The sequence below is a fragment of the Emys orbicularis genome, chromosome 2, assembly GCF_028017835.1.
Source record: "Emys orbicularis isolate rEmyOrb1 chromosome 2, rEmyOrb1.hap1, whole genome shotgun sequence".
Lineage (NCBI taxonomy): Eukaryota > Metazoa > Chordata > Testudines > Emydidae > Emys > Emys orbicularis.
The window spans coordinates 254,191,492-254,217,133 of NC_088684.1; the positions used below are offsets into that span (position 1 = coordinate 254,191,492).

Here is a 25,642-nt window from a genome sequence, read left to right on the forward strand (position 1 = left end):
GAGGCAAATTATATCACTGAAGAGATCGACATTAATGACCCACTTTTCAAAGGAGCTGAGCAACCACTGCTCTCACTGAAGTTAATGGGACTTGCAGGTGCTCAGCGCCTCTGAAAAATCAGGCTATAAATTAAAATTTTAAAAACAGAAGAACATTTCAAGAGGGATGGGAAAAAAGTACATTAAGATATTTCTCTCTGTTTTGTTTTTATTTTTAAGCAGTTTCATTATGTTTGGGGTGTAATTTTACCGACTAATAAAACCTTACTTCTAGCTTCCCCAAAATGCCACTGCTTTAGTTATAATTCTTCTCCCACTGGTCTGAGCACTTCACTCTTCCTTAAATCCTTTACTGGCTTCTCGTCTTACTAGGTGCATGTGGTATTTTGTCACCGTAACCATACCAGAAGCACCCAATGCTGAATTTTAAGAATTTTAAGAAACTTAAGAAAGAAGGTACAATATTTTAAATACTCGCACAGTTCAATGCGATGGATAGGCCTGTCTTATAACAAGAGATGTTGTACACGTCACTCTGCAATTTCTTGAGCTCTCAAACTAGGAAGGATCTTGGACCTGGTCAACGTCAGGCTCTGAAGAAAGTGGTGTTGGTCATTCTGTAGGTAATTACTGTTGACCTAGGGCAAAGGTGCTGTAGTTTGGATCAAACCTAAATCCAAGTAATTAAAAGATCATTTTTTGCATGTGAAAGGGTATCCTGACCAAATACCAACTAGATAATTATAGTACATTTCTCCTATCTAAAGGCTCAACACTAGTGCAACTAAAAATCAATGGAGTTGGATTGGGCTCTACATTTCCCCCATATACTTTTAATTAGAGACATATTTGGTGAGTCATTCCCATCTCTAGCTACTTATTGGCATAGATTGGCTGCCACAGTGCACCACTGAGGTGGTTGTATTTTACTTGTAAGTGAGTAACCCTGTTCAGGCTAAGAATCATGCTGAGTTTACCTATGGTAAGAGAAGTACATTATGAAGTGTGCATTACTTATATCAGCAGAGGGGAATTTTCTGAAAAGTTTAATTTCAACACCTTCAAAAAGCAGTCAGTGCAAACTGTCAAAAATGTAACACAATGGCTAACTTGGTTAGCAGTTTTGTCTTGTACTCTGTTGAAGGGAAAGGCATTAACAGATATGACCTTAGCTGAGCAAAATACAGCCTCAGGGTTTCCACAAAGACTTTGTATCCAGTTAGTAAAGTATTTTCCAATTCCAATTCCATGCCATAGAACTAACATGAATCGCCACTTGAGTCTGTCAGATGCTCTTTCAGCATCTAAAGTCACAATGGCAGTTTTCGTAAGCCTGTTTGAAAGATCAATATCACTACCAGATCTAAGAAATGATTAAGACTGAGGTTTACTATGGCAATCACATAAGCTAGACCGATTAGAATAAGAGGTGTCAGCAAAGATATTGGACAAACAACTCCTCCATCACATCCACCTCCTTTCCCTCCGCTGCCCCCCTCAGCCCCCAATTACCACACACATTATGGGTCAGACAGGCCTCAATGGACAATGTCTGACATCATGGCAGGATATCAGACCCTCCCGTGGCACTGACAATAGTATATGCGCTAGTCATTGGAAACTTTGATACCACCCATACACTCCTGTCTTTTCTCCTTTTCCACCACGTCTCTTGTGGGCAGTATGCAAGGAGATCATGAGAGCAGCATATGCTGCCAACTCTATTCTGTTCTACATACTATTTTATATAGGTTTTTATATTGCGCTCATCAACCTAGTATCTGAGCACCTTCCAATAATGCATTAAGCAATGTGACTACACGTCTGTCACATGTTGTTTGTTCTCTCATCCTCTGCCCAAAGCAAGAAGTGTGTGGAGTGGAATGTCTTGTTTTAGTACGATTTTTTTATTTTATATATACACAGGTTGCTATATGCTTATATTGGAAAAGGAAAGGACAAAGAAATCATCCTTGCACCTGCAGCAGAAAGTAGTGAGATTTGTGATAGCCCTTAGTTTCTGGGAGAGTTCATTCCACCCCCGAGAAGGTTCTGTCTCCCACACGGATGAACTTAACTCTTATTGTTGAGAGTTCCACTGTGCTAGGGAGTGCTGTCAACCACAGTCTTCATCTTGGAGCTGTAAACTGTCTTTTAGGTATCCTGGGCCCAGGCCATGGAGCACTTTGAAGATAAGGACTAAGACTTTAAACATGATTTGAAATTCTATGGGAACCAGTGTAGAGAGTGGAGGTCAGGTGTGATGTGATCATGAAGCCTCTGTCGCTGAGGAGATGTGCTGCAGTATTTTGTATCAGTTTGAGTTTACTAAGTACTGAAGGTTTCATTCTGAGGTATGCTGCATTGCTGTAGTCCAGCCTAGAGGTGACAAAGGCATGATAAGTGAGACCAGGTCTTTACCCACTAGGATGGGACAGTCTCCAAGCCAACCAGAGATAGTAGAAAGCATCACTTGCACCATTGTGATGTGAGAGCTCAGTGTCTGTGAAGAACCCAAAAGTACATTCAGACTATGGACTGAACTGACCAATTGTGGATGTGAACCTTCAGTCAAAGACTGCACCGTGGCTGCAAACGCCTCAAAATACTTTCCTGTGAACACCCAGCATCACCTCTGCTCTGATTCAGCTTCAGTCAGCTGTTCTTTATCCATAAGCTGATCTCATCCAAGAGCACAGGGTCATTTTGGCAGACCAACAAAATGCCTGGAACATTACTGATAATTGGAATATTGATTATCATGCTTATGGCCAAAAGCAACTAAATCAGTAGATCTTAGCAGGCCTCTGCAACAGCCTTAGCACACCTAAGCAAGAAGTCAGGAGGCAAGGGGGTTGATGGGGGAGCCGACCCTGTGTCCTTCCTGATAAGATCTCTGTTGAAATTGCTGAGGTATATGTTTTGGAAAAACAGGAAGCTTATCTATATCTGCCCTTTGGGATGTGTTTATGAGGGCCCTCAAGGCACGAGGACTCTGCAAAAACACATCTGTCTAATTAATGGTTTCAGGAGACCTCTTGCTTAAACTTTGAAGTTGTTTGGTTGACAAGTTTTTTTTAATTGACAGATTATTGTTACTCTAACCCAATAAATAAGCAGAGACACTTCAGGGACACAGATTAGGGGCCCCAAAAGCAGCTGAAAGACGGGCCAATCGGACGGCTGTCGTCGTACCACTCGAAGACTGCTCCAGACTTCGGTAATTATTGATTATGTGTAAGTGCTTGAGACTAAAATAAAGTGCAGCTTTAAGTGACCGCACTCTTGTATTGTAGTTTGTGCCACGCACTTATCAGTTGGATGGCCATGTTTCCACTGATTTATTTCCCGCCACCATCTCACCAAGAGCAATAGTTACCAAGAGCTTTGGGTTTTGAACCACAGTAACACAAGCACTGGGCCACCTTGGTGTTAGTGGTGTGATTATATATGGTGAAGGAAAGGTAGAGCTGTTTGTAAATTGCATCTTGCTATCACTTGAGTCCATGTCATCTGACTAGGTTCACCTAGTGGTTATATGTAGATGCTGAAAAACACCAGAAAGAATATCCTGGGGAAAGAAGCCACTCCCCAGCAGTAATCTCAGCCCAAGTCTGCCCAAATCAGAGGATAAAAAAGCATTTTCCTCACTGCTCTGTTGCCCTGGAAAAGTATCTGACCAGCATGCCAACCTGTCCAAGCCTCCCTGGCCCTCTACCTGCACAGCCTTTACTGCCAGCAAGTTCACTCCCACCCCACAAGACACTGGGTTTTGGGGTCCTATTAACCAAGTTGGTTCCTCAACTGTGGCCTCCTTATTCCCCAGCTGGTTCTAGAGAATGGGGAATTCTCACTAACTTTTTGCAGTGCACAAGAGTCCATAGAATCACAGAAATGTAGGGGATCTTGAGAAGTCTGCGCTAAGTCCAGCCCCCTGCACTGAGGCAGGACCAAGTGTACATAGACCATCCCTAACATGTGTTTCTTCAACCTGTTCTTAAAAACCTCCAATGATGGTGATTCCACAACCTCTCTTGGAAGCCTATTCCAGTGCTTAACTACCCTATAGTTTGAAAGCTTTTCCTAATATCTAATCGAAATCTCCCTTGATATACATTAAGCCGATTACTTCTTGTCCTACCTTCAGTGAACACAGAGAACAATTGATCACCGTCCTCTTTTTGTAACAACCCTTAACATATCTGAAGACTTATCAAGTCTCCCCCCTCAGTTTTCTTTTTCTCTTGACTCAACACGTCCAGTTTCTTTCCTTTTCTGAAACTTTCATTCTGTTGTTGTTCTCTGGACTCTCTCCAATTTGTCCACATCTTTCTTAAAGTGTGACACCCAGAACTGGATTCTATACTCCAGCCGAGGCCTCACCGATGCAGAGTATAGTGGGACAGTTACCACCCATGCCTTATATAAGGCACCTAGTAACACACACCAGAACAATATTAGTCTTTTTCACAACTGCATCACATTGATTCATATTTAATTTGTGATCCACTATAACCCCCACCTCCTTTTCAGCAGTACTGCCACCTAGCCAGTTACTCCCCATTTTGTAGTTATGCATTTGATTTTTCCTTCCGAAGTGTAGTATTTTGCACTTGTCTTTAGTAAATTTCATCTTGTTGATTTCAGACCAATTCTCCAAGTTATCGAGGTCATTTTGAATTCTGATTCTGTCCTCCGAAGTGCTTACAACCCTTCCCAGTTTGGTGTCACCCACAAATTTTATAACCATACTCTCCACTCCATTATCCAAGTCACTATTGAGAAGGCTGAAAAGTACTGGATCTAGGACTGACCTCTGTAGGGCCCCACTTGTATGCTCTCCCAGTTGACAGCGAATCATTGATAACTACTCTTTGAGTATAGTCTTTCAACCAGTTTTGTACCCACCTTATAGTAATTTCACCTACACCACATTTCCCCAGTTTTGCTTATAAGAATGTCATGTTGGGACTGTGTCAAAAGCCTTACTAAAATTAAGAAATATCACATCTACCACTTCCCCCTATCCACTAGGCCAGTAACCCTGTCAAAGAAGGAAATTAAGATTGACATGATCTAACAAATCCATGTTGACTATTACTTATAACCCTCTAGATGCTTATAAATTGATTGGTTAATAATTTTTTCCAGTATCTTTCCAGGTATCAAAGTTCGGCTGACTGGGCTATAATTTCTCAAGTCCTCTTTGTTCTCCTTTTTAAAAACAGGTACTATGTTTGCTCTTTCTCAGTACTCTGGGACCTCACTCATCCTCCATGAGCTCTCAAAGATAAATCGCTAATGTTTCTGAGATTGCTTCAGCTAGTTCCTTAAGAACCCTGGGGTGAACTGCATCAGGCCCGGACGACTTGAATACATCTAATTTATTTAAATATTCCTTACCCTGTTTTTCCTACTTTGGCTTGTGTTCCTTCCCTCTTGTTAATATTAATTTTGTTAAATATCCAGTCACAATTTACCTCTGTAGCGAAGACTGAAGCAAAACAGACATTGAACACCTCAGCTTCCACTCCCTGTCCTGTAATAACCCACAATGGGGAGAACGAGGCACTATAATTCATGCATATGTTGTCCTTCCTCCCCCACCCAATCATCATCATCATCATCTAATAACAAAAATTCAACACAACACGTAGGTTGTCAATAGAGCCTGACAATACTTATTCTTCCAAAGGAATTATGATAGATGCAAAGAGGAGGAGTGAAATATTGTTGAAGAAACATAACAGGGGGAGAGAAGAACCCTCAGAGTTGTCATAGTTCTAAGCACAGAGATCATAAGCAATCCTTTGGAGACATTAAAGCTATTACACACGCTCAGTGGAACTCAGCAAAACAACCTTATTGTCTCTATATCGTTGACCACCGAATGTAACAGGTTCTTGGGCACCAGGATGATCTCTTGTATCAATATCTTAAAGAACTGATACTCTGTGGGCCATTGACACAGTAAAGCATAACAGCGTATGGTGTCTATGCACATTTACAGAATCCATTATCTGGGGATCATATACAATTTCCTATAAAGACTAATTCCTTCTGAGAATGTTTATTGAGAAGAAAAAAACTATTTTCTTAGGTTAAATAACATAGCTTCTCATTTTAACAGTAAATTAGATGGTACTACTCTGGTTCCTTGTGACATTTCCAAGCACATGCTCTCCACAATAAAAATCTCTATGAAAATTCACAGAAACATTCTTAGTCTATGTACAGCATCCAGTTTTTAAACCGCTTCTCCACTGAGTATAACTCTCACAAACTCCAAACCTTTTAGCTCATGCTATCTATTATTCATCAACCTCTATGTCTTTAAAGACGTTCTCAAGTTTTAATCATATTTATTTGAAAACTTTTCTTTTATTGATCATTAATAAACCCCTGAAAACTTAAAACAGGACCTCCTCCATGCAAATGACCCAGGCCTCCTACAGGTTCCCATACATCTTCACAGACCCTGAGGGACCCAAAGGGTTTGAGTGAAAAATTTCTGGGGAAACTTCACCTCCCAATGAAGAATTCAGGAAAATTTCCATGAAGATCTCCTTGTGCAGATTTTTTTCTCCAAAATCCACTCCCACAGAAGACACTGATCAGTCCCAAGCACTTCAGGGACAATTACTGAGTTTCCGACCACCAGTACTCATATAATGATCAGTCCCAAGAACTTCAGGGACAAATACTGAGTTTCTGACCACCAATACTCATACTCTTTGGAGTAATCACACATAGCCTGGACCTCCCAAGAGGACTGTTCAAAGCTGACCTTTCTAACTGTGATATTTCAAATGTAAGAGAAGAGCATGCAACTTTAAACAAAATCTCCATTTAATATGTAATCTCAAAAATCCACAGCACTAGATATTTCTCTATCTTTGACAATTACAATAAAGCTGGCAATATTTTATTGTTCTGGTCTGTTTTTCCTATTTCAATATTGTAGTTTGTATTTATATTTTACAGTCCCTCTTTCTCAAATGCTTAGATGTTCATAGCCACACACTGTCTTGTAGACAAAAATAATAATAATCAGCTGTTGTGCCTGCAGCCAGGGCCTAAAATAACTTGTAAAAGTCAGTGTACATACTAAAGAGAATGAAGTGTCAATTACAAGCAATGACTACACAGCAGGCATCTGTACTCTACAGTAATTGTACAATCCAAAATACAGCCCACGCTTCAGGAGCCTCCAACTTCTCTCATCTGTAGGTCTCTTCATCAGAATCCTATCAGCACAAGTAATTGCTGTTCCCTGGCACTGCATGTCTAAAAGGAAAAAGACAGCCAGGAAAGCTGGTCCCAGGGAAGCTTCATCAGCCAGCAAACACGTGAAATTGAATTCCTGGTGGCATAGGTATATCAATCTATTGGTATAGTAGGACAACAGCCCCACTAATATTTTGGCTAATTTCTCTCACAACCACACAAATTGATAAAGTTATATGATTCCAAGCTAAAGCTAAACTTTCACTGTTTTCTACACCCATGCTGGATGGGATTTTCAATACACTGACAGCTGAGGGCAGCGTGCCTATTCTCAAAGGCTCTGTGCATGCTTTTACTTTTTCAATGGGCAGTTTTACATTACTACATATTTTGGGGCATACTGGTACAGATTCTTTCCTCATTTTAACCACCTTTACACTTATAACACCATTAGTAAATAATAGCTTTTAAAAATTGAGAGCTCTGTATACTGTAATTTAAGTCAGTATATAACTGGCACAGATGTGATTTGGTTTAAGGTTACAGAACACTCATTTTCCCTGTAATACCCCAACCCCTCATCTGGATCTTTGCTTTCTAGCTGACAGAGTAGGACCAAACATAAAATATGAAACTAGTAGGGCTCTAATCAGCTGGTCAGCAGATACTATGGTAATAGGCATGGTAGGAAAACCTTGATAGAATAAATTAGCTGAATTAGTCACTTGAAATCTAGCAATCAGATTTTCCAAAGTGCTCAGAATTGCCTAATTCTCCCCCCATTAAAGTCAATTCAGAGACAGTGTTTGCCCAATGCTGAGCACTTTTGAAAAACCCACCCTATGTCTTCTACATGAAAACTGAACAAGAAATTGTCTGCAATACTTCAATCCTTATTTCCTTCGAAAGTCTTTGAAGCATGGTTTTCTAGTGAAAGTCTATGAGGAGACACTTTCCTATATTAATTTGAAACTTAATGGTAACTGAAATGATATCATTATTGTTATGTTGCTCTAATATACAACAAAAGTGAAGGGTTTCATAAAGTGTCCATATAATGAACAATATAGATCATGCACTTACTGACTAGGCAAAAAATCTGATCATATGTACTTCTGGAGGGGAAAGTATGCCATTTTTAGGGTTATATCTTCTAGTATGTGCTTCTATGAGATATTGCACAATCATTTGACACGGTCTATAGTTAAGATAAATATGTTTATTCTGAGAAATACTGCAGCTTTCAAAACTTCTGCAGAATGACATCACCAAACAAAACTGATCAGTTTTTCAACATACCAAAAGGAATCCTGTATAAAGGCTAAACAAACGTATCTGCAAATACAGGAGGCTTAAGATATACAAATAGCTGAGTGAAAAAATTGTGAACTGAGGCCAAAGGAAATTAGCCAGGAAGTTTGACTTCTTTGTATGGTGGGTAGCTTAAAACAAATGGCTGTATTCTTTTCAATTTGTAATTGAAAATAGCTCTATTCATTAAAGGTTTAGCACCTTGCTTCTACTTAGAGGACAGTTTGGGGGGGGGGACACTTTAAATCAAATTCACACACAAGATCAAAATTAATTCTTGCTCTTATCTAATCATTTCACAGGGAAAACTCCTAGCATATTTTAATTTTCCCTAGAATTTACATTAGATTTAGAATAGAAAGAAAAAGTGGAGTTTTCTTCTTGTCTACTTTGTGTAGCAACAATTATTCTAGACATATTCTTCCATCTCATACAATGTCATGAAAGCAATTTTTTATACTTTATCAATTTTTAATTTGATACAGTCTCTGGTCTGTTCTCCCTTTTCCTTTGATTGCTGGGTCTCATAAATGCTCTTTCAATAGGCACAATAAAAAAGCAAACCTCCTTTGGTTACTTCTTTGCTTTGAAGAATGACACACACATAAGAGTATCAACATCTGGGAACTCTCTACAGTTTAAAAAAAAGGGTTGTGCCTACAGTTACTCAAAGATTCCATCTCCGCTGCAATGTGATGCACTAGCAAGCAGGAGTGCTTTTCCTTCAGCATGTTTATCCAAGAACAATGATCTACCAAAGCCAACTTCTGAGTATTTGATATCTTAGGCTGAGGGAATAACAGAAAACTGAGACTGAATTAAAAACTAGGGCTGCACTGTTGATTTTTGTAAACTTATGAAACCAAACTCTGAAGGTCTTCTCTTCTGGGACTGAAAGGCCGTTAGTCTAAGATTTTATATTTATTGCAGTGGCAAAGTCAATCCTGTCTCTGACACAAGCTCATTTCTCCTCGGCTTCTCTTCAATCTTTAAAAAAAAAAAAAAAAGAGAGGCACCCTAATGTACTGTCATTAATCCCAAATATAATTTACACAAATTTCCCTCCCAAGAACCTTCTAGAGAAGAAGTAGCCTGCGGGAGCTAGAGCTCCAACAGCAAAAAGGTTTCATTTTATGTCTTTGGTAGAAGAGTGTCATTTATTTTGTATAATTGCATCGTATTATAAAAAGAGAGGGATATTTGTCTTCTCATTTCCCATGCCATCAGTGAAAGGGGTCATAACCCTCCAGCTCTTTACCTCATAGTTTTTAATTTTTCATCTTGATTTTCTGGAAGGAAATTTAACCCGTCTGGTTTTCCATTTCACAAGGTCATGAGCCGTGAGGGAAAAAATAACTTAAAAAAAAAAATCTTCTCTCAGTATGTCAGTTATAGAGGATTCCATAGATTTTTTTGGTTAATCAAGACAAACATAAGGGATTAAAAATTCTCCCTGACACCATCATACTGCAACAGAAATATGGGCACTGAATATTGTAAGGGCTTTTTCTTTTACGTGTACTATCGCTACCTGTTCTTCATTTATGGACTGTGCGCTTTCAAAGTAACACTGTATTCAAGCCTTACATGCGAGCCTAGATTTCTTGTCAACACAAAGAGGTGAAACGCTGGCCCCACTGAAATCAATGGAAGTTTTGCTGTGGACTGCACTGGGGCCAGGATCTCACCAGAAATATGTAATTTGGGCATTTCCTTACCTGAGGGGGTGAAGGCTGGGGCTGGTAACATAGTGAAAATAGGGAATGTCTCATCTACTCTGTGCAAACCACGACATCAGACAATGTAACCTAGAAGTGTTCAAGTGGCCTGCCAGAAACTGGGAAGTGTCTCTTGTGATTTTGTGTTTCCAGTTCAATGAGGTACTTACCAGAGGTGGTGAATTTTTTAAATTTTGATAACCTATTTGCTTGCTCTCTACCCCCAAGGAGGATGGTGTAACCTAGACCCAGTCTAGTGTATGCAAGGGGAATTTACAGGCTATTGCAGAATTCAGCAAACATTGCTGACACTTTCTTTTTTTTAAATGTCCATAATTTTCTTCTATCCCTGATGTTTAGGAAGGTTTTTGGAGGATTCTGTTCTGTGTGTTACAATGAGACATGTATAATCAGTTCACGCCAACTATTCTGGCAGATCTATGCCTGTCAAACTGGACAAGTAGGATGTGCAGTGACTTCATAAACGGGAAAGAATTTCATTAGGCTCAGCTAAACTTAAGCTGATTCCCACCGGCCATGAACTGAAGCAATTTTTACATCTCTTATAATTTTTCATTTTTATTTAAACCCCTCCCCCCGACCTAATAAAGGTTCTTTTCAGATGAGAACTATATATTATTTATTTGTATTACAGTCACAGTCATAGACCAGGACACTATTGTGCTAGGCACTGTACAGAGATATGTGAAAGGCAGTCCTTGCCCCTCAGAGCTCATAATCAAAGTAATAACTACAAAGTACATCTGGAGTACTGTGTCCAGTTTTGGGCCCCACACTACAAGAAGGATGTGGAAAAATTGGAAAGAGTCCAGCGGAGGGCAACAAAAATGATTAGAGGTCTGGAGCACATGACTTATGAGGAGAGGCTGAGGGAACTGGGATTGTTTAGTCTCCAGAAGAGAAGAATGAGGGGGGATTTGACAGCTGCTTTCAACTACCTGAGGGGGGGTTCCAAAGAGGATGGAGCTCGGCTGTTCTCAGTGGTGGCAGATGACCACTGAGGGAGGTCTAGGTTGGATATTAGGAAACACTATTTCACTAGGAGGGTGGTGAAGCACTGGAATGCGTTACCTAGGGAGGTGGCGGAATCTCCTTCCTTGGAGGTTTTTAAGGCCCGGCTTGACAAAGCCCTGGCTGGGATGATTTAGTTGGGAATTGGTCCTGCTTTGAGCAGGGGGTTGGACTAGATGACCTCCTGAGGTCTCTTCCAACCCTGATATTCTATGATTCTATGAAAGCCAGAAGTTTGAAACTACAGCTGGGTTTCCTAGTGTCATGTCTAAAAAATGTAGTAAATTTGCCAAAAAATGTATTGTTCAAGATATCAAAACTATTTGTGATTTTAAGTCAAATTCAGTAAATAGTTTTAGCCACCAAAAAAAAAAAAAAAAAAAAAAAAATTTAAAATTCAGAAATGTCAGAATTTTTCATTCCGCCAGAACAATATATTTGTGATTTTTCATTTTGTGAAGAAAAACAAAACACCATACTTTTTTAGTTCAAAACTAACGAATTTTTTTTTCTGATTTTCAGTTTGGCTACTGAACCAATAAATCAGCTATTTTGTCAACTCTACCCTTGAGGTGTTTAGATTCTTATAAGACTATAACTCAAGTTACTTTCATATCATCCTTGGATCTCTATATATTTAACAGATATGGCAAAACGAGCGATTTCAACCAAGAAAATAAGTCACCTTAAACTGCATATATTTCATCAGAGCACTAATGTATATTTCACTGCAAGCATAAATACCTAATGATCCCCCTATGTTTCATGAATTTCTCTAAGAAATGGAATTTTATTCTACAATATATCACCCCGGAGAGCAGAAGTCTTTGAATTTTCTTTTAAAAAAACATTTCTTGTTCAAATCTTGTAGCGTCTTCCAAGTATTAAAAAATAGCAACAGCAAATGGTGAGCAAGGCTATACATGACTGTTTTCGGATAGTGTTTCTTTAAGCTGCTTCACAATCTACAGACTAATCAAATTTATGTGAACTGTGATCATATGAAGCTCGATTTCTTTCCCCAGCACATAAGCGCGCACACAGCTGTTACTCACAGTAACTTTAATTACAGACAAAATCACCACTAAATTACTAGTGAAATTGTCAATTAGCATGTAAGGCACCCTCACTACACTTGGTAAATAGAATGGGAAGCCGAGAGAATAGGGTGGGCTTTTTAAAAAAAAAAAAAAAAAAAGGCACCTCAAGAAGCTGATGGGCCACATTCTCATCTGGCATAAGCTGATGTGGTACCATTGAAATGGACGGAGTTAGGCTGATTTTCATTAGCTGAGAATCTGGTCCAGAGTAAGATGCGGAACTCCTCAAGCACTTTGTCAGCATTTGGAAGCTTACACTTGATAAGACAAAGTGTTTTTTTTAAAGTCACCAAGACTTGGTCTACACTAGGAACTTATGTTGGTATAACTACGTCACTCAGGGGTATAGAAAATCCATACCCCTGAGCAATGTAGTTATACCAACCTAACCCATGCTGCAGAGACAGGGCTGGCTCCAGGCACCCACGTAGGAAGCGGGTGCTTGCGGCGGCCAATTCAAAGGGGCGTCACATCCGGGTCTTCGGCGGCGGGTCCCTCATTCCCTCTCTTCCTCTTTGAGCTGCCGCCGAAGAGGAAGAGAGGGAGGACCCGCTGCCAAACTGCCGCAGAAGAAGCGGCGCGATTGAGCTGCCGCCGAAGTGCCGCTGCTCTTTTTTTTTTTTTTTTGCTGCTTGGGGCAGCAGAAAAGCTGGAGCCAGCCCTATGTAGAGACCACTGTGTCCACGTGTGGAGGTGGAGCACCTACACTGACAGGAGAAGCTCTCCCAGCAGCGACGGTAGCATCTTCACTAAGTGCAGACAAACCCCAAGAAAAGCATTACCATTTTCCACATCCACACTGGCACTACCCTTTAGAGGAAGAGGCACTGCTACAATAACTGCTAGAAAAGGAGGGTTTTCAAGGAAGTGTTGAGAAGGGACATCCTTTCAAGGAAGGGGTGAACAATGTCTTATACCTAGATGCTTTACAAAGAGTCGCCCGACAAGGGATCAACAATGGATACTGAAAACAGTCCATATAATCCTTGTTTCTTCTAATCATCAGGAAGAACATTACGGATTTCTTATTTCCTCAAGCCTCATTCAATCATTGGTCATTTCATGAAAGTTAAATCTTACTTCCAGATCTTTATGTCCCCAGGACTACACACACAAATGATTGTCCACTAGACATGACCTGTACGTCCTTAGGCCTTTTCAAAGGTTCTCTTCTAAATCCTAAATCTTAAGTTATGGAGATAACGAGAACTCAACTCCTTTCAGTGTTATCATCCCTTTCTAGTAGGATTTGGAGTATGTATTTATTTTCCACTCACTCCTTTTAATCAAGTATTATGTCGACCATAAGCAATTTCTTAGCTCTGGAGAAAAAATTACAATTATCTGCAATAAAGTAGGTGTGTCTAGGAACAGGAAAATCAATGAAACCATCTGCCTGCCATTCCCAGAACATTATAAAATAGACTTTTAATTAACTGCTTTCCTACCAAAGTCTGCCAGCTTTAATTCCCCCGTGTCACTGATCAGAAGGTTCTGTGGTTTCAGGTCCCTGTGCAAAATGTAACGCTGGTGGATGTAAGACAGTCCTCGCAGCAACTGAAATAAAAATAACTGAAAAAGAGGGGGACAAAAAAAATGACCTCTGTTAATATTTGTATGTAATGAGCCAGATTTCTATACAATCTGCAGGGCATTTGTATTTTATGGTAACAATTTCTCATGGTTCCACCATCATATAATTGCCCCCCTGATCCAATTTTTTAAAAAAGGTTTCAAATGTAAAAATAAGGAATATATTTTGCAGAAAACGATCTCCAATCCATAAACCCCACCGTATCACACGTTGAATTTACCTGATTTAAAACAACACAAGAACAATACTTTTACAAGCAGAACACTCAGTTTCTACCAAATTGTAATTATATTCCATTTATCCATGTGGCCTTGGTGGTTAGGTGATAGTCTGGAGACAGATGTGTATCTGTACTAATTATAGGAAACAACAGTGTAGGGGGGTGATGGGGAGACAGGGGCAGGGAATGGGATAGGGGAGCTAAAACAAACAAAATATTAGGGTATAAACAACGATCTCTGGTTGTCCAAAATGATTTGCAAATATGATGCAGATAGGGTTTCCTCCCAAAAGGTTTATAGGAGTTGGCTGAGTTTTTTATTTAAAAAAACAACAACACAGTTTTCATTGAAATTGAGACTATTTGCCACACACTAAAAGGTCTTTAAGTTAGGTTGACTTTGACACTCCTTGCCAGTGCCCCTTTTAAATGTCCACCAGACTCTACAAATGCTTTAGTGTGTTTAGTTTTCCTTTTGTGCAGTTGTGCAATTTGCTCTTATGAAAAAGAGCTAGATGATTTTTTTTTTTTTTTCAGATTTTCATGCCTCTTCTGATAAGCACTGCCACTAAAGGATGGCAAATCTTACCCCTTGTATTAACAAATATCTGTTTTGTTGAATACTGATTTCACAGAGGTTGTCTATGCATGCACTTTTTAAAAAAAGCTCTGTCTGCTTGTACACAGGCTCTTCCTGGTATTATATTTATTAGAAGAAATATTCTGGTTCCTATAAGGAAACAGCACAGTCCCCTGTATTTTAGATGTGTGAGGTTCACGTGAGGTCATGAAAGAATTACTCTTTACCTATTAGTCAAGTACCTGGCAAATAAAGATGCCCTCCTGCAAGCCTGGGGGATCCATACCACCAAACCCAAAAGATTTGGAAAAAGTCAACATAGGCACATTAATAGTCACTAGTTAGCTAGCAACACAACCCTTACATTTATTTAAAGACTATTCAAATGAGAAAACATAATAAATGAGGTTATGAAATCTGATTATAGAAGAGAATAAAGTCTGACATGAAAGGAACAGAAATGTCACATTACTCAAGTTGAAACAGATTTAATTACATTCTATTTCCCCCCCCAAGTGCAGACACAATATACTGTATGTTTTGCTATTTAGTGAGGGCACAAAGAGCCATATCAATCAGCTTCTTGCCCAGGTTCAGCTTAACAATGTGCTGAGGAAACATAAGAGCAGTATACTGTTAAAAAAAAATTTAAAAAAGAAAAGAAAAGAAAAGAAAAGAAAAGAAAAGAAAAAAGAAAAGAAAAGAACAAACAGCAGGAAAGTGATAAGTAACATACTAATTCCTTTGTGAATTGTAATGAGCATGGAACTTGTGGTACATTAAAACTATTTTTAGGGCAGGAAATAAAATTGGCTTTCATTGTGGCCTTAGAATTTAGATTATGTATTATCAAATGGCTTCCCAATAATTTTTAATCGAAAAATATGAAATAGGGCCAGTTTGCTCAATCATCCAAGAGGTACTTGACCACAAAGATGGATTTTAAGTGTGCAAAGAAACCACAAGCATTTCAGATTATTAGAACACTATGATACCGAGAATTCATAAATAATACTTTAGTTAAACTGTCTTTAAGGCTACGGATCAAAATGATCTTATGTGCTATGTCCAAGTAGGAAAACAAAACAATACAATTTCATAATGAACTAAATATAATGAATGACAGGATCTCTGAGAACAGAGTTGGAAACAAAAACTCTTAGCTTTATTCAGCCATCAAACATGTAGTTTTCGTGATAACTTCCATGATGAAACTAATTAATTTTCTTGCATAAGTTACTATGATCTTAATTGTCCTCTACCATGGGGGGAGGGGAAAAATGGGAGAAAAAAAGCCCACTGGAAACTTTATAAGGTGAATCATGTTGCCTTCTTTCCTGAAGGGAAGAGTTTTGTAATCTTGGCCTGAGGAAAGACTTCAAAATAGAGCCCTAGACACAGAAAACCAGTTGTATCATGGAAAATTGGCAGCAAAGCTTCACCACATGCCTTTATGCCACTGGCCCTTTCCACCTCCTTCTGAACCCATCTCCACAAGACTCCCACCCATGGGGAGCAGAAGCCCTGATGTGGAATTCGTGCCACCTGGATAACCATTAACTCTCACCTAAATTTCTGATCAGATATCAACTAGGTTGGGAGGACTATGTGCCACTTATAGTGGTCATCCCTCTGGCTTTACCCTCTCCCACCTGCAATATGCCCAATTCTAACGGTCACGGAGCCTCAACCTGGTGGTTTGTGGGAGGGACTCTGAGGCAGAGTGAGAGTATGCAGCTGAACCACAGACTCCTCCTAGCTCTGCCAGCATCTTCAGCTCTCTTCCACCCGTATAAGCAGAGGGGACCCTACAACTCTATGTGCTTAAGTTCTTCTGTCCAAAAAAAGGTAAACAAGTCAAGTTCTGTGGACACTATGGCCCTATTAACACTCCTGCTGCAGTCAATGGCAAATCTCTTATTGACGTCAATGGGTAGAAGGATCGAGCTGTGTATGTGGGTGAAGGGGGGGGGGGGAATTACAGACAGACAATAAGTGGGACTTTTCCTGACATGTTATTAGTAAAACAAAAAGTGGTATCAAATAAACCAGGCTGCAGGACTGTCAAACAACCTGTGATTATGAGACTATGACATCACGCTGTGCATGTAGTGTATAATTAGCAAGAACTGAGGTTTTGGTCATTTTGAAACATTATAATGGTGAATGAATAGGTTAGAGGAGTGGCAGAAAGTGGCAAGAGAAGGAGAACAGAAGTAGGCTCAGTTGAAGTCATTTTTTTAGCTGTCGGTCTTTGGAAAGTAACAACATGATGTTACATGATGATGATCAATAATCTTTAAAAGCATCCAGTTACAAAGTTTGAAACGTGGCATTTGAGACCTTTGCTTATTTAATACAGCCGTGAAAGAAGCACATTCTTGCGATAACAGTTATACTGTCTGCACTTTAATCAGAGAAGTTGTTTTTCAAGAGGGGGCTGCATGCAGGCCACATATATTCAGATATATTTAAAGGTGTTAGCCATGTTTAAAATATAAGGGAAAGAAGCACAAAATGTTAACATCTACGAGAGACAAAACCAGATATCGCGGCTCTCCATGTAAGGCCTGGACCATTCTCCCCAGTGTTCACAAACAAGGCCTGATCCAAAGCTCATTGAAGACAATGGGAAGATTCTCATCGACTTCAATGGGCTTGCATCAAGCCATCACAGCAGGCTGTCCATGTGCAGATCTCAGCTGCCTCCACAGCACTGGTCCCTGCCTCCAGACCCCACAGATGAAGTTTATTGGGTCCAGGATACATGCTCATGGGAGGGGTAGAGGCTGGACAGGTTGATGTGGAAGAAGTTTGCTATACAGGGGGTGCAGGAATGCACATCATCCCTCTCCAGACCCACATAGATTCTCCAGACAACATGAGGCTCCATTACCTTTTCCACAGACCATCTCTTGGGGGGGTGGGAGGAAGGGGGGAGGAGCCCAAGAAGACTTGGGCCTTGCAATGCCTCAGGAGACTACCAGAGGCCAGAGCTGGTGCAGATGCACAAAGGATTTGCCAGGTTTACAGGCTAGCCCTGCAGTCCTTTCTAAGGGAATGGGAGGTCTTTCTCTGGATGAGATGACATGGAGGGATCTGTATCAGAGCCCCCTCCTGTGTGTTTTACTGCAGGAGGGGATGATCTGGCCTTGAATGTGTACGCAGAGAGCTATGTAGAAGCTTTCATTCTACAGAACACACACACACACAGGTCCAAATCCTAGCCTCACTTTATCCACAGCATGGGAGTTCACATGGAGCTGAACACCTAAAATGGACCTTGCACTCAATGGACAAAGATTAGAGTACGGCTGGATTAACGTGCAGATCTGTAGCAGAATGTCTTGTCTTGAATCATAATGCAGCATTAGCAGAGTTGACTTGACTTACACACACAGAGCATAAGCTTTATCTTCCTTGATAACATAGATGCTACTCATGTGATGCCTATCAAAAAGTGTACCTGTGGTGTATTACTTAATCATTCGAATTCTCCTTTGTGTATTCAACGTGAATCAATCCATATTCAGTCTTAATAGGCAATCAAATCTAAAAATACCAGTAATGAAACCCAAGATGCCTCATGTTTGAAACCAGTCTATTTCTCCTACGATCCAGAGGATACTGTAACCTCGGATTAATTTTTGGTTAATTAGGCGGGTGAGTGGAAGGGGGCAACACGTACAACAGTCTCATATAGCTAGTAAAATAAACATGACCATATGTCATACTTGGTTAGGTTTTTTTTTTTTAAATAAAACATTAACATAATGTTAAAAAATTCTATTTGATCTTATGAATTGCCATTAAGCAGAAGCAATGACAAATGTCTCTGTGCGACCTCTGTTAGCAAGTCCAAAGCTGATCAAGTGCAATCTCTCTTACCATTGTAGTTTTGTTATTCTTTTTTCTCCCCCATCATGATAATAACTATGAGATAAAATGTAACATTTCATTTCTAACAGTATCCTGGAGATTTATTGTGCTTTTTTAGGTCAAAACTTTATAGGCTTTCATCTCAACAGTCAGGAGAAGAAACTTCAGGAACAAAGTGTTGACTTGACATGGACTTGCATCCCAAAGAACAAAGGATTTTATCTGACTAAAAATATTAGCCAGAGTTAGCATGATCTCCACTATCATAATAAGCTTTATTTCAGTAAAAGCTGGCCCTGTCTTAATTTCCCAGAACCTATTGGACAGGCTTCTCTAAAAAGCAGGGTTTAAAGATATTCTTATCAAAACCACATTCTTAGAGGCTTAGAGCCTGCTCTTGCATTCCTTACACACAGAAAAAGTCCCATTGAAGTCAATTTCACACAGAACTTTTCAACAATGTACCCACTGGAATGAAAATCTCATCCAGATTCTAAAAATATACAGAAATTTACACTTGCCTGGAGCAGAACTGTAGTGAAAACAGCTCAGAAAGTGTTAACTAGCCAAGTTCTATATTTGATTTTTTTCTCATCAGTACATCTCCCACCTACATGCTAAAGTCATTTGTAATGAAGGACAGTGTGCATAATTAACTGAGCTTGATGATACTCCTTTCTGATCAGTTAATATAACATGGCGACTTAGTAGCTGATATTCAATAGGTGAAAGATTCTTTTCATTTCCTTTTCCAGAACCATTGAGATTAAAAACTCTCCCTTCTACCTTTCATCTCACTGATGTACTTGCATGCTGAAATAGTTCAAGAGTGGCTCGTATTGTAATACATAATCAGTTCTAAGAACACTATTTCTGAGGATGTATTTTTTTCTTTTCATCTTGACTATATTTCTTTATTTTAGCTGAAGCATAAATGTATCAAAATACATGTGTTCAGTGAATGTTTTTGCATATATTTCTCCAGTCTCACAACATATTCTAGAAACTTCATGAAACTCGCATGTTTCTTAATACATTAATAAAGGTTTTGCATTTAATGTTCACATTTGTGCATGGGATTAAATCATTACTGTCTAAGTGGCAAAGCTAATAGAAAGTAGAGTGAAATCCTGATGACATAGTTAATGTCTGATCACTAGAAAGTCTCATTTAAAAATCAATTCTCAATGCTATCTGTAAAAGACTATCTTAATTTGGCATGACATTATTCTGTCTGTTGTACACCTGCTTGTTCTCTGAATGAGGAATGAAAAACAGCAACTTCAACCATATTAAACTACACATCTTCCTATTTGGCATATCTATTAAAATATTTACACCAACAGCACCACTAATTTCAGTGAATGTGACAGATATTTCACAAGTAATATACTAGTTTTAATTTGTTCCAAAACCTGATCTGGGAAAATAAGAAGAGCAATCATGACACGTAGATATTTTAATTTAAAAACGTCTTTTCAGCCAAACTATGGCGACTCAATAGGATAAGTAAGACAAGATATATTCTCATCTAGATGCATGAGGCAAACCCATCATCGCCCGACACTTTGTCATGGTTTAGTCATCTAAACTCCTGTTCATCTAGATTCTAGATGATGAACTACCATGGGAAGTTTCTACAAAAGTGCCAAAATTCTGGACACTTTCTGATTGCTACTGCTTGTCAATCATCCTGACAGGGGGCAACCCCTCAATTCTGGATTGGTGGAGCCAGAGTAAAGATGGTTTCTTTTTTCCTCTCTCATCTGCTGATCATTTTTTCCAGAGTAAATAAATAACGTAACACAACGTGATAAAAAACATACTTTATAGGACACTCCCTCGCTGTTATGTTTTAGTAAGAATACATATTGTAACTCAGTATTATTAACCAATGGCAGTTTCTGTTTAGTAACAGCCACCGGGTAAGGCTGTATTATTGGATTATTTTCAGAAGTCATATTTCAAAGATAATAAGCCACATTTGGTTAAACATAGAAGAGGTTAACTAATTATTCCTATATTCTAAATGCTTCCCTATGCTTTGTGCTCCAGATTATTCTAAAGGAGAAATCAGTTCACTTATTCCTTTTGCAAATATAAATATTTATAAGACAAATACCCTAAGGCTTTGACTCGGGTTGTTAATTTCCAGATTGGTCATTAGCTCCTGAAATTATCCATTTGTCAAGAATAGATATTACTTTAAAAACTATAACCATTAGTTAAGGGATAATGTTCATGATGGAGGAGTATGGGAGGCAATAAATGAATTCTGCAAGTGACGATTAAGCGACAGCATGAATATGAGATTTTTTTTTTAATAAGAGCACACACCATTTATTGTATATATATTTCAACATTCTCAGCATTATTCTGTACTTCCTTTTTTGGAAGCCAGTAGTATAAGCCTACTTTTAATATATTCATAATCTTATTATTTGGGATTTGTACTCATACAGCTTCCACTGCACGGTTCTCTCCACTCAAATTTTTATCTCATTAGTTTCTATGCAATCTTTCAGTTATATTTCTCACCTACTATCTCTATAATCTAATCTGTTCTCCTGAATAGTTACACACACAAACATTACAGTATCCCACAGAGTTTTGTCATTCCTCCATATTTCACTAATACCTATTACTTCAAAGCCCTCCCTCACATTCCAGTTCACCTATTTTTGTATTTTAAAAATAAAACCAGATGCAGTTTTCTTGCTGCAACCTGAATCCTGCAATCTTTTGCAGAGTTTAGGTTGCTGTCCTGGGAAACAGGAGATCTTAATTCAATTCTCCGCTTTGCCACAGACTCAGTTGCCCTCTCCCTGTGCTCAGACCCCCAAGGATGTTGTGAAAATAAAATAAATGTGTGGTGCTCATATAACATGGTAATGACAGACAGAGACAGGACTGTAAACCGGGCCAGTTTCAGATACTAGATGCAGTCTTAATGGATTGCTGGGGGAAGCTTGATTCTCCCTGCACCTAAAGCTAAGCATTGGGGCACGGATGCTCTGCATTTGTCCAAAATGCTGTGGAGAGAAAAGCTGCACAGAAGAAGGAGGAAGTCAGAGCAGTAGTATTAGATGGTGGAGGGAGTGAGCTGCTTCTTCCATCCCTTTTCAATCAAACGAGGTACTATCAGCCTGCCTGTTTTGTCAAGCTAGATATTTTTTGGATGGAGAAGGGGGAAGCAGGTTGATTTAATGTGACCCTCGTCTCCCATCGCTCGGTGGATCGTCTCAAGGAGCCTGCCTGCAGGTAGGAGGCGGCCCTGGTTGAGCAGGGGCTGGCACGAGTTAATGACCGGGCGACTTCCCCCACCTCATGGTAACCAGACTTTTGGTTCGGGTGCCATTAGGATTGCCATGTCCCCTTTTCGACTGGACTTTCTGGTCAAAAACCAGACACCTGGTAACCCTAAATGGCACCTGGACACAGAAGCCAAAAACTCGACTCTCCAGGTAAAACCCGGACGGGTGGCAACCATACTAGGTTATGAGTTTGCAAAATTGGAACAATTTTACAGGTGACTGCTGCTAGCACTCAGGAGACCTGAGGACAAAAGAATGTCCAAAAAACTAGATGGAATGACCAGGAGATGGCCAGAGAGCAAAAGGGAAGGAGAGTAGATAAGCAGGGAGGCAGCTAGCAAAAGTGATATGGGAAGTGGCTGCTGTGGCCATCTGAGTTTACACTTCTGGAAGCAATCATATATAGTTTCAACTGGGGACTAGGAAGTGCAAACAACTTCTACAGGCAGCAACAGCTGGAGAAAAGAGATCTGAGCAGAAGTCCCAGTAAGCTGGGCCAGCTACAGCTGAGAGAAAACAAGGAGAAAGTCTGACAAGGGATAGAAAGTCAGAATTGCTCCAAGAGAGACCTCGGGCAGGCACAATTCTCAAGACACTGCAAGAAGCCACTAATGTGAGAGGTGCTTAAAAAGCAAAAACTGTGGGTGGCGGATCACTTACTGAGGAGATAGAACTTCTGCTTTAGAGATTTCATCAGCAGGGGGAACAAGTCTCCAGCACAGTGAAGAGCAGAGGGCCACAGTGAAGGGAAAGGGTGGGGCTGTGGAAAAGGCTTCAGCAAACAGGTGAATGCAGAAAGTGAAGATGTTGATCACATTTGGACTGAGATAGGAGGGAGATGACATGGAATACCAGTAGAGGTGGTTGAAACATGTTTTGCAATAGAAAATTCCTTTTTGATTGAACTGAAATTTTTATTAAAAAAAAATCAAACTGTATTTTTTGTTTTTGACAATAACCCTCATTTTTTAGAGGAAAAACATTTGATGAAAGCAAAAAAAAAAATTAGTTTTTGTCAACATTTTTCACAGGGAAAAATAATCACAACCATCTCTAATTACCAGGCAACATCCACACATCAAAAGCAAAGCCAATCCCAGACATGTGAGGCCAACGGCTTAAAACTTATCTCTCCAGTGGACTTGAAAGAGCATCTTTGGTACCAGGTTGAAGAAACTCTGAGCTTGCCCATTCCTATTAAACTGCTCCCTAGAGTCTCAGTTAATAATTACCTTTCCTCCCACCACCCATACATCTAGTTAAGAGTTTGTATCTCATAAACTTATATTTTCTTTATTGACAGCTTTGGTAGAAGCTTATTTGTTACCAAATGTGAACATGAGTATTTACTGAGAACCCACCAAGTGAAGATTCTATAGGCAGGGCCGGCTCTAGGTTTTTTGCCGCCCCAAGCAAAAAAAATTTTGGCTGCCTCCCGTCCCAGCCCTGGGCTCCTCGCCGCACCCCCAACCCTGGGCTCTCCCCCACCACCCACACTCCCTGCCCTGGGCTCTCACCCCCACACCCGCACCCCCCTGCCGCCCCAGCCCTGGGCTCCCCCTACCCCCCCACCATTGCCCCACACACACACCTTCTGCCGCCCCAGCCCTGGGCTCTCCCCCTCCCCCCCCCCCCGCCCTGCACCCTCCTTCCGCCGCAGCCCTGGGTCACTGGTAACTCGCTCCCAGGGCGGGTCATTCAGCAGGAATTTTGGGTGTGCACAGAACACAGACAGGATTGGTTCCCATATGGTTAGAGAACTGCAGTAAAGTGGAACAATTTTCAGCTTGTGTGACTGAAGGATATCTGGATGCATATTATAAGACTGTCCTACATAAATGAGGAAAAGTTGAGGTGCCTTTATTATTCTTTTGTTCCACTCTTTCTTTCTATGGGGAATTTGCCAATGCAATATCACTGTCTTCCTTTTAAACAAACAAACAAACAAACAAACAAACAAACAAACAAACAAAAGGCAATGGCTGTTGAAAATAGCAATTCCAGTCCTAATAACCACTGGGAAGTATCTCTTGCTCAATTTTATCCTACTTTTTCTACAGCAAGTTACAGTGGATCAGTATATTTGATTTGGGAGAAATGAAGTAACAGCCGCCCAAACTGAGCTTGAGCACTCCTGAATTTTGAGGTGTTCAAATCTGGAAGGCAGGTGTTGGGGGGAGGGGAGGGGGGCGGCTGTGGCTCCGCAGGGGAGCACGGCAGCATGTATGCAGCAGCGTGTCTGGCGCTGTGCGAAGCCAGACACGCTGGTCTGAGTGGCACGGTAAGGGGGCTGGGGGGTTGGAGAAGGGGTAGGGGGTTCCGGGGGGGCAGTCAAGGGACAGGGAGAAGGGGGGATTAGATGGGTCAGGGGTTCGGGGGGGGGCAGTCAGGGGACAGGCAGCAGTTGGATAGGCATGGGAGTCCCAGGGGTTTGTCAGGGGACAGGTAGGGGGTGGAGTCCTAGGGGGGAAGTTGGGGGGAGTCTCAGGAGGGGGCAGTTGGGGACAAGGAGAAGGGAGGCTTAGATAGGGGGTGGGGTCCTGGGGGGCAGTTGGGGCAGGGGTCCCGGGAGGGGGTGATCAGGGGACAGGGAGCAAGGGGGTTGGATGGGTTGGGGTTTCTGTGGGAGGCAGTCGGAGGGAGTGGTTGGGGGCAGGGTGAGGCTACCCTCCCTCCCCGTGGAGTGTCCTATTTTTTGAATGTTAAAACATGGAATCCCTACTCACAGTGCAGCTCTCCATTCAAAGCAGGCTGCAGCATGAGGTCTCAGCTTCCTCACTCCCTCCCCCCCTTTCCTGATGGGAGTGGCCAAGGGAATGCTGGGAAATGTAGTTCTTTCCCTGCTCCAGGGCTGGCTCTATAGGCAGGGAGCTAACCAAGGAACTACAGCTCCCAGGGCCCCCTGTTGGTTCTCGGATCCCTGCTGCCCCTGCAAATGGGCTGCCCCAAGCACGTGCTTGCTTTGCTGGTGCCTAGAGCCGCCCCTGTCTATAGGGCCTAGTGTTTGGAGTATCTGGGGTTCAACATTTGGCTCCTTGCTCCTCAGGCCACTACAAGGCATCTAAACTTATTTGGTTCATTGACACTCACATTTACACTAATCAGGGAAATGGGGTGCGTCAGCTAGAATATAAAATAATGTACCAGTCCCAAACTAAAATCCAACATCCAAGCAACCCTGCATCTCAAAGGGTCTAAAATGCATGTGTCAATTTTGAGATTTGGGCCCAGGAGAGAGAGAGATTACACACACACACTCTCTCTCTCTCTCTCTCTCTAATAGTTTGGGAAGCAATCCTTTTTGTTTTTGTTTAAATATGATGTCCCTAGGTTTTTACAATGTAGATTATTTTGAGATCTTCCTCTTTATGTTTGCATACAGGAGTAAGCAAAACATTACCCCTATTTTAAATGTGTTTAAATGACAATAAATAGTATTAATACAACCACGAGGAAAGGCAATACGTCAAAGGCAATACCCAAGACGACACTAGTAGTACATGTGTTGATTTTATTCCACTTGTAATTTTGTTCCTAAGATAAAACCCTAGGCAACTGCATTGTCTTCAGCTGGCAAATAAGGAATAAAGAGGATTCATAATTAGGCTGGGATGTCCCATGGACACCAAAATATTAATTAAGGATGCCTTTGTTTCCACATACTCTG

General features: G+C 40.6%; 1 protein-coding gene across 1 annotated transcript in view; it reads right to left on the bottom strand.

Annotated features, from left to right (window-relative positions):
* CDK14 (cyclin dependent kinase 14) overlaps positions 1-25,642 on the bottom strand; it is a 411,838-nt gene that overhangs the window by 130,381 nt on the left and 255,815 nt on the right. Inside the window, exon 8 of the mRNA XM_065399167.1 lies at positions 13,837-13,960. Within this exon, the coding sequence (XP_065255239.1) occupies positions 13,837-13,960 (124 nt within the window). The remainder of the gene's footprint in view (positions 1-13,836; positions 13,961-25,642) is intronic.